The 10,555-nt window shown below is 37.1% G+C and overlaps 1 protein-coding gene across 1 annotated transcript in view; it reads right to left on the bottom strand.

The window, feature by feature from the left end:
- Window positions 1-268: 268 nt before the first annotated feature.
- Window positions 269-10,555, bottom strand: part of galnt7 (UDP-N-acetyl-alpha-D-galactosamine: polypeptide N-acetylgalactosaminyltransferase 7) — a 29,429-nt gene continuing 19,142 nt past the window's right edge. Inside the window, 8 exon segments of the mRNA XM_084716195.1 lie at window positions 269-1,415; window positions 2,391-2,421; window positions 3,269-3,397; window positions 5,442-5,540; window positions 5,697-5,799; window positions 7,845-7,960; window positions 8,754-8,876; window positions 8,987-9,104. Coding sequence (XP_084572321.1) covers window positions 1,309-1,415; window positions 2,391-2,421; window positions 3,269-3,397; window positions 5,442-5,540; window positions 5,697-5,799; window positions 7,845-7,960; window positions 8,754-8,876; window positions 8,987-9,104 — 826 coding nt within the window. The 3' untranslated portion in view covers window positions 269-1,308.

The following is a 10,555-nucleotide window of genomic DNA, read 5'->3' as shown; positions in this document are numbered from 1 at the left end:
GAAGCCGATGACTGACTGACAGGTTGTCATTTTTATATGTTGATTGTTCTTTCTTTAATATATCCAACAAATACTTTGTTTTTGACATCCTGTTTTAAAGGTATAGTTCAGACTGCTGTAGGTGTGGTTGTATGAGTGTATTAGCTACAGTTGATGGCGGTTGGCATGCCCCAACTTTGGAGAAGCAGGATTACTGGTGTAGGAAGCTAAGCAACCAGTGTACGTGAAATTAAGAATATTTTCACACTTTACCTTGCTGTTAGACAGATAGAGGCAGGGGAAGATCTGCAACCCCCGTGTTCTGTGAGGATAAATTACTGATTTTGCCAAAGGAGTTTGGTTGGTTTAGAGAGCGCGATACCTGGCTGATATACCAGCAGTTCCTCGTCAGAAAAGGCTCTCTGATAGCAAGCTAAAATATTCGAAATATAGCGTGCACTGAAACGGATACTGATTAGGTGTATAAACTACATTTTGCTGCTGACTCTGTCCACAGCAGTACATTGCTTAGCTTCCTACACCGGTACTCCTGCTGCTTCTTCAAATGCCCACTTTAAATAATCTGAACTATCCCTTTAACTCACTATTCCAGCCTGACTCTTCACCTGACCCGCAGACAGAAGCAGACATTATGCCAGCCAGTGTATGCACCAACACTTCACCTGGTTAAACACACTGATGATGCAATTGAATCCTCCACCAATAAAAAGGACTCTTTGGTGAGTGAGCTAATCAGTTGATTGAAATGTCTAATAAGAGCATGATGGTTCAATAGTTTGAGTTGACATGATTAATTTCTTAAATCAATGCAGTAGTGGTTTAGAAAAGACCTGAGAGCCCAAAAGAACAGATAGAGACGGTGTATAAACACAATGCAGGAAGGACAGAGACAGAGCCCCATATGTTTCCAGTTCAGTGTCTGTCCAACAGGTCATTGTGAGGACCAGCACCTTCAGCCTCCACACCTACCACTTCTTCCTCTGCCATTTGGAGTGTCTGTGTGTCTGGATAATGCATGACCATATGAACCAAAGATTGACAAAGGCATATTTTGGCTGACACCAACAGTTTTGGGTTGAAGCTGTAAATAGTCGATACTCAGTATCTTTAAAATGGACCATCTTGACTCCATCACGTTGGAGGTGCACTAACACCGACTGGCTCATATCAAAAACTTTTTTTTCTTTAAAAGGACAGTATCAGCTCAATAGGTCTGTAAACTTATAGTATGGATGTGTTTCTTGGCGTGTGTCAATCAGTGTGTATGTCCTCATACAGTCTCCATGTTTTTCCTCCACGCTGTCTGCTTCATACCGCCACAATGTTGTTCATCTCCCATTTCTGAGTGGTTTTACTGTTGTCACAGTCTGATATGAACACTTTGTGGAGCAGGTCGGAGCGGTCCAGACATTTCCCTGTTGGGAGAACACACATAAACATTAACAGGAATGTTCCATATAGGTCAAAGGTCTGCTCAATACACATACCTTCTGATTAATCACTATATTCAAATTAAGGATTCTATTTAATGATTTCTTTTTTTTTTTAATGGTGAGGTTAAAATATGACTACAGACATTCAAAGCTTCATTCTAAAGCCTCAATAGAAGCTTTGAATGTAAAAGAAATACATTTAGTACAGCCCTAAAAATGACTACAACTGTTTGTTCTTAGGATTCAGAAATCCTTAGCAACAAGGTTATTTAAATCAGGGCTGTGCGATGTGGTAAAAAAGTCATATTACAATTATTTTTACTCAAATTATGATTGTGATATTTGATACGATTTATGAAAATAATCATATTTGCAACACCATTTTCATTTTCATTGAAAAACAATTATAAAAAAAAAGGACCAAAAAGATTATTTTTAATTTTACATCTCCTTCCATACAGATCTGTGGGAGTTAATCTAATTAAGTGGGAGGTGGGATCCAGTATGGACATATTTTGCAACACTGACTTAACTTGAGAACAATGAGCTCATCTAGTTTAAGGTGATATGATACTGATATCATGTAAGAAAATGGAAGTCAGATGTTTGTTTCAAAATTCCACAGCAGCTAGATCTCAAACATGACTGCTGTCTTGCTTTGTTATTGAATGCACACAAACAAAGTTACTATAATAAACAAACACGTGGACAAATTCAATCTATCCTAAAACACGTCTCCATAACAGACTTATCACAGTTTTGTATTTTTCAGTAATTCTTATGTTTATTTACTTTTTAATTTTTGGTTTCAACTCAATGAAGTTTCAGTTAAATTCCAGCGTAGGTTTGCTTGTTTCAGTTTAGTTTTTATTACTTTAATTGTTAGTTTTAGTTGAGTCACTGAGTTAAAAATAGATGAAAATTGTTGTCTATGTTTAAAATAATGCAGATATTTACCTGTTGGCACATGAGTGAAACGATGAAGGTCCTGGATAGACAGAAGAAGAGAGAGACAAAAAGAGTGGGTTAATTCTTGATCATTCTTTTTTTTTTTCAAAATAATTTATTTTTTATTTTGCATAGACATTAAACAATTTCTCATTTCATTACCCTTTTTCCCTTCTCCCCAACAAATACATACAATACACATGCACCATCCTCTCAAACTGTCATCAGTTATTACCAACAGTCCATCAAAGCTACAGTTCACATACAATAATGATAATAATAATAATAATAATAAATACTTATAAATTAATAATAAATACCTAAAAAATACTTTGTAAATAGACAGCAGCCTAAATGATCATGCAACTATTCTGCTAAGGAAGAATAGAAACACTTAGTCTTTTTTTGAAACCACCTGGAAACTCAAAAGACGATTTCAGAAATAATATATGAGTAAGTAATGTGTTAACAATTAAAATCATAAATACAAAAAAATATGTCAATTCATCTAAAAGGATAGCTGCTCCTCTATATTTCATATATTGCTGATTTGCCATATCCTGCTGCCCCTCAACATTATACATGACTTTTTCTAGGGTGCTCTATGACAACAGTTCTCTCCACTCTCGCTGTATGGAAGGAGGGTTCATAGATTTCTAATTCATTAATATACAGTTTTTGCTGCTGCCATTATTTAAAGTATTGTCTTTAAAGTAGTGTCTTTTTATCATTATTAATGTCTTTAAACACTTGTCCTTATTCATTCTAATACACGTCCTGTCTCAGACTGATCAGTGCTCTGTTTGCACACTGCTGAGCAGAGAAACATCAAGTGAACTGATCTGTTGTTTTGATCAGTAGAGAGACTTAGTGTTCATGGGTCTCACCTTAAAGTACTTCCACTCAGTGTGCTGGTTCTGATCACAGTGTGTAATGATGACAGCTGAATTATCACTTCCTCTCGTCAAGCACTGGTCGTACTGCATCAACTGGTTGGCTTCATTGATGCGGAACAACTACAGGCACACACACACACAAATAAACAAACTTTGGTTAGGTAATTGGTTGAGTATAAACTTGAACACAATCAACAAAAACCAGGTGTAGGTGCATGAAAAGAGAACTTTGCTCTCTTTCTATTCTGTAATATGAGGGGTCAATTGAGCAGGTTAACCCTGAACTTTCAGTCCCAGTAACAGAGACTGTTTAAAGGTCCAGTGCGTCAGATTTAGGGGGATTTATTTTTCCCACAGTATGGCAGAAATTGAATATAATATTCACAGGCAGGTTTCCTTTTCCAACCCAGACTCCCTGTGTCTCTGCTGTGGGACATGCCTAAATTTCCACATTCATACTAGCTGTATCAAAGTGTCTATCATAGCAGGGCTACACAATTCTTGCTAAAATGTGACTTATTATTTTTGTACCTAATAACTGAGATCATAATTCTCTCACACAATTCTTATTTTTTCAACAAAACATATTGCAGTCTTAAATGCTCAAGTAAAAGTTAAAACTGTGCCTCAGACACTTGCTGTCTAGACAGGGTTTAAAACAGACATAACATATATCAAAGTGTTGGTCTTGAGCAGAGTTTAAGTTTCTTTTCCTCTCTTCTTCTGGAACACTTAAAGAAATTAACCTGAATGCTGCTGAACATTAAAAAATAGAATGGCAATGCACTGTGTAACAATTGTGTGGATGTTGTAATGTGGTTTGTTTGTCCTTTAGGAGCAAGTGAATCATTGTCATTTAGAAAACAGATTGCACAGATGTATGAACTGTGACTATTTTATGATTAATCGTGCAGCTCTATACCAAAGTGCAGTGATTTTCAGAGGTTCACATCCACAAAAGGAGATAAAAACCCCCATTAGATAGAAGTCTGTTACCCAAGAACTCGCTTTACTAATGCTACTGTTTTAATGGTCAGTCATTTCTTTAAACAACTATCTCTGCCCTCATAATCAAATATTACACATAATGAATTCATCCCCACCTAAAAATCAAATCTATGCATTGCCTGTCTTCCTTACAAGTCACAGTAAATCTGGGTGATATGCCTTATAAATAATATCTCAATAATTTTAGGCTATGCCACAATATACAATATATATCTTAGTATACTCTAAAATAATGTACCATAAATTCTCAAACAGTGCAAACACATAATGATTTTATAGTAGTTGGGTGATCACAATACTTTTGACCAAATACCCTGATCTTGATATTGTGATAATATTGTAGAGATGACTATTGCTGTTTTCATAAAATATTACCACAATGAGATTTTTGATAAATATTCATCAATAATGTGGATATAATGACTAAGTGGGTGAAGGCAAATGATAGAAAAGCTACAACAGTCTGATAAGTTCAGAAAATGACATCACTTTACCATAATACAGACTTTGAAACCAGGAAAAGACAAGATTTGTGTCCTATCCAAAATCTAAAATGATGTCCAGTCTCTTACCATAATATCAATAAAATATTGCAATTTCCCAGCCCCATGTGGAAGTGTACTTTCTGTGACAGGTTGTTAGATCAGTTCTGTTGCATTGTAACATTTACTGTACATTACATGACACTGACATGACACTCATCAATGAATAATTATTTCTCATGTTGTGACTGGTGGACCATTCCTATCATAACTCAACAAAGCAAAAGGTTCTGTTGTTGCTGAATAATTCAATGTCAACATGTTTTTAAGCTGCAATCTGCAGAATAGAGAAATAACCAGGACTCTGGTGACTCCTACTGGTGGAATAAAAGATACCAGAAAGACTGTGGCAGACAGTAATGCACACCGATAACTGGACATCTAGAGAAAATAACATGTCTGACCAAAACAGCTACTACTCCTGTACAATAATTTTCAGTGTAAAAATTAAAAAGGAAAATCAGCAAAGCTAAAGCTGTGTATTGTTCTACTATTCTCTGAACAACAAGCTCACCAAAGACAAAACAAAACCAGATTAGGACCTTCTTCATCCGGATTGAACAGAACTACAGGAGACAAAGCAACACACCAGACATCAGACAGTGTTTCATTACCTGGTTGCCCCCCATCCTGTGGCAAGGTCCGATTTCCACATTGCCTCCATTGGTGTGTCCCATACTGTCGATACAGTAACTGGTCTCAAAGCCTCGAATCTACACACACAGACAGGAAACACACAGGATATTAAATAAAATGGTTAGAATGAGCCGAAAAGAAACCATAACTGAACATGCACTGTGTGTGTGTGTGTGTGTGTGTGTGTGTGTGTGTGTGTGTGTGTGTGTGTGTGTGTGTGTGTGTGTTCCTACCTCTCCCCATTCTACATTTTTTGGAGGCAGAGGGTAGTGCAGTGGAATGTCGTACGCTATTTCCTCCATGAACCACTTGAAGCTCTTGCATCGATGCTCCTCCCTGACAAAAATTCAGTTAACAAAAAGCAAACAATTCATTTACAACATGGAACTTACAGTTTGACTGTGAGCTAATATTACAGTATATTAATTATAAAACCAAATGTAAAAATAAAAGAAAGAATTGTATGAAATGTTAACTTATTCCAAATGTTAAGAATCTTTAGTGTGTGCCACGTTGAATTTAAGGTTTAAGACATCTTCATCATCAACTGACATGAGCAAAAAAACTATAACAACAACTATAAACGCCTGCTTGTGTGTACATTTTCCTTCTGAAACTTTAAAATTGACAATCTGGATGATTTGAGACTCTCCTAACCTATTCAAGAGCTCAAGTTTAAGAACTCAAGGTCATTGCAAACACTCTATTTTCAAAACATTAATCAGTCAACAGTCTTCTCCTTCTTTACAGATCACTTATATTGCAGACATAAAACATTTAGGGCTGCAATTAATGATTATTTTCATTGTCGATTAATTGATAAGTTGTTTGGTACACAAAGTGTTAGAAAATGGTGAAATGTGTTGATCAGTGTTTCCCAAAGCTCAAGATGATGTCCTCAAATGTCTTCTATTGTCCACAACTCAAAGACATTCAGTTTACTCTCAGCCAGAAAATATTCACATTTAAGAAGCTGAAATCAGACAATGTGGACACGTTCAATGAAAATATGACAATGAATCTATTATCAAAATAGTTGGCAATTAATTTAATAGTCGATTAATCACTGATTATTTGATTAATTGTTGCAGCCCTGGTGCTTTTACACTGTGCAATAGCAATTTCCAAGTTCATTCCATGTCACACTGAGCCAGATGGGTCTAATTAAGACTTGGCTGTGTTAACCAGCACAACATCAATTTTGAGGCCTGTCAGGTTGTGCAATGGAATATGTGGTGAGCTGCAGTGTCATGTTGTAAATTAAAAAAAATAAATAAGTCCATGCATCCATCTTTACAGCTCTAAAGTACTCATTTTAGTGTCATGCATTATTCTGACTGGTTGTTGTATAGATGCAGCAGCAGCCACATTGTGAAGATTTGAAAATTATATTTTTGATTGCCAAAGCTCTAAATCAGTGGCCAGTGGACTTGTCGTACAGTGTGATCTCTCAATTGTCTGGGACAGCCTAAAATTCACACCATATAAAGGGTCCTTTAGGTAGGTGGAAGTTTAGACCACATGCATTTCTGTCATCAGTGCAGTGGATTGCTGTAATGGTCTCCTTACTGGTCTCCCGAAAAAGAGCCTTAATCCACTGCGGCTCATTCAGAATGCTGCTGCTCAAGTTTTAACCAAGACCATGAGAACAGAGCATATTAAACTAGTCTTTAAATCTCTGCACTGGCTTCCAGCCAGCTGTTGAATAGATTTTAAAGTGCTGCTACTTCTCTAAAAATCCCTGAATGGCTTGGGCCCAGAGAGCATTTCTGATATGCTCAATGAATATAAACCAAGTGGTTGAGCCCAGAGTCCAAACATGGTGAAGCGGCATTTAGCTGTTATGCTGTTGAGTCTGGAACAAACTGCCAGCAGATTTTAGATGTGTCCCTGATGTAGTAAGTTTTAAATCCAGATTAAAAACTTTTCTCTTTTTATGCGCCTACACCTGAGTACTAAAATGTTGCACTTCATGCACTTTAATCCTTGAGTACAACTCTCTTAACTCCCACTGGAAATGATCTCTGGCACTTACAGCTGAGCCCTGCTGGCAGGTTTTCAGTCCACAGTTTTCTCGTCACTGGCATAATGTTTATTTCATTAATTTCATTACACTTTTTCTCTTCTTCAATATTCATCTCAAATGATTCCCTTCTGATTTTTTCCTTCTTTTTAAATTGTAGTTACTATATGGATGCTCTTTTTTTTATCTGTGAAGCACACTGAATTGACCCTGTAAATGTAATATAAAATATAAGTAAACTCACTTGTAGTAAAATTAAAAATTCAGAGATGTGTGATCGAGAGAGATAAAAACTGTCTCAATGTCTACTAGAAATAAATACAAAGCATACATATGTTGTTGTGTGTGTGAGTTATACCTGAAGCGTTTCAGCTCACTGATGTCTCCGTAGGCCAGAGTGAGAGTTTCAGGACGACTGGCATAGAAGTAGTCCTTATATTCATCCCACCATACCTCCACCACACGAACATAGTTCTGCACACACACATGCAAACAAGTATTATGCTTCATAAGACAAGACAAATAGTTTTACAATTGGAGCTATAGTATGATAATGACTTTATCACCTATGGTAACTGGTCACATTTAGTGGGTCCAATTACACCACATAACATACAGCAAGTGTTGAGAAGAACAGACAGCGTGCTAAAAGTGATACTGCAACTAATTAGTGCTACATTGACTCTGTCACACCACCAGAATTTCATACTTTGATTCAACACTAGTATAAAAAAAATAATACTCAATACTTCACTTCTACTCAATATCACAGCAAAAAGAAAAACAGAGTACAGGGAAAGAAGGCACAGAAAAAGTCAGTTTGGTTTTTGTCAGCCAAATTTCAGGCAGGACAATAAAGACTGAACTGAACTGACACCTTCAATGAGTTCTTAGATCTTTTCTCTTTTTTTAATAGCTTTGGTATGTTCGATACTAGTGAATGTTAGGATTGTATTGTTTTAAAGAACATGATATGAATGATGTATCAAGGATCAAATGTTGATACTTCTGACAACCCTATGTTACATACGCACAAAAACCATCCATGTGCAAAAGAATGTGAGTTGAGAATGTGACACTTCACGCAGACCTGAGATCTTGCACATGCTCCCACTTCCACAATGAAAATTTTAAAAGAGAACTATGCTTACACACAGCTTTGTAAATCTGATAAAAAAAAATGTATATTTGTATGTACAGAGTTTTAGTCATGACTCTACAGTTTTACGTGTCTGGCTCCTGGGGCTTTAAGTGTGAGCTGTTCTACCTTCAGAGTGGGTGACGATCCAACGTGTGCAGGTGGAGGGTTGCCTTGCCATCCCTGAAGCCTGTAGATATGACCCACACGAGAACACGGTACAAAGAGCAGCTGGCCACCGCACTGCCAGATCTATGGAAACACACAGAATTTTTTTTTAAATCCACCTCTAAACCCTTTTAAATGATGTGAGTGGGGCCAGTCAGCCTTGCTGTGTATGAAGTGGACAAGTCCATGTCTACCTTGTATGATATTTCAAAATTCTCTCCTCCCCATATCTGCAGTCCTGGGTCATACAGACCCAGCTCGAAGAAGAAGTCTCTCTCTATAGCAAAGAGACCACCCGCCATGGCTGGAGATCTACAAGTATAAAGACAGACACACGTCCACATCCAGACACATATCAAATATGTGCATCACCTTGTAGCTCAATATTATTCTGTTTTCTAAGTGTCAGTAAGAATCAAATAATCCCATCATCTATTTTTTACTGAAAATCAAACATTAAACACTGGCATCTATATCACTTTTACTTAAAGGTAACTTTGGTATTTTTCAACATGGATCATATTGCCCCATGTGTTTGTGTCTATGTAATTAATAGGCACAACAATTTTTGAAACTAGTCCAGTATTGAGGGAGAGCGCAGCAGTCAGTGAAATCTTTGTGGACAATTGTGAACTATCAATGTAAATCCACTAATAGTGCTTGTTATGCCACTGACAGGCTCAGATTGTTTTTCTGTAAGATGTTTTATGTTAAACCAGAAACAGCTGATTTATTGCCCTCACCAAAGTAACCAGACTTTTATCATTGTAAAAAAAACCTTTGTTCATCTCAAAACCGTCTTGGCTCACCTTTCCACTGTTTCAACACTCAATGGCTCGGGTTTTTCAAAAGACATAAACTCTAAATTCACTGTGCTACATGTGAAAATATTGTGGCTATACATGCTGTTCCTCCCAGTCTCTTCTCTGATGTCTGACCTCCCTCTCACTCGCTCCAGTCCTTATTATATATATATCAAATCTGCACTTAGTATTGTGACAGTACTGAATCTGGAGACAAGTGTCTATCATCCCAGCCCCTATGGATTTATTCTGACAAGCGCAATAGCCTATAAGGATTACACTGCAGCCCATTTCAGGGCTGACAGCTGCAGTAGTCTTGGTGATTAGTTACTTAAGACACAAAATCATGGGTGGATAGCATCCAGGTTGAAGAATAACCAAATTACCCTTTAAACAGTTCAGTTATGTTTAAGAATCGGTATCTACATCCCCTTTACATAAAGGACCAGTGTGTAGGATTTAGTGGCATCTTGCAGTGAGCTTGCAGATTCTGTTCTGGGCTACAGTGAAAAGATGGCAGTGCAACATGGTGACCTCTGTGGAAGAGGAGCTGCTCCCTCTGTAGATATGAAGGGCTCATTGTATGGTAACAAAAACTGGTGAAACACACTAATGAAAACGTACTATATTATACTATATTATTATATTTTTATTTCATTTTTTGTATTATTCTGCAAATTAATCCCTGTAAATCTTACACACTGGACCTTGAAAGCAGTCAGTCAGTCAGTTACTGTATTAATGACAACAATGAGAAGACAGAGCACATCAGATCAGATCAGACTGACAGAGGCATAAAGAAAAAGCCAAAAGAGAAATTAGTGAAAGCAAAGCTGAGGGAAAAAAATGACAGGAAGACATGGTGAATGAAAAAGTGAATGGGGGAAGGTGGAGGTGAGGGTGCCCCGTTCCGAACCCGACTCACACCAGAAGCTCCGCTGTAGACCCAACACAAACCCA

The sequence above is a fragment of the Lutjanus erythropterus genome, chromosome 3 (genome assembly GCF_056507025.1).
Source record: "Lutjanus erythropterus isolate fLutEry1 chromosome 3, fLutEry1.hap2, whole genome shotgun sequence".
In the NCBI taxonomy this organism is placed as follows: Eukaryota; Metazoa; Chordata; class Actinopteri; order Lutjaniformes; family Lutjanidae; genus Lutjanus; species Lutjanus erythropterus.
The sequence above is the reverse complement of the archived record's forward strand: the minus strand, read 5'-3'. Positions and strand labels throughout refer to the sequence as shown.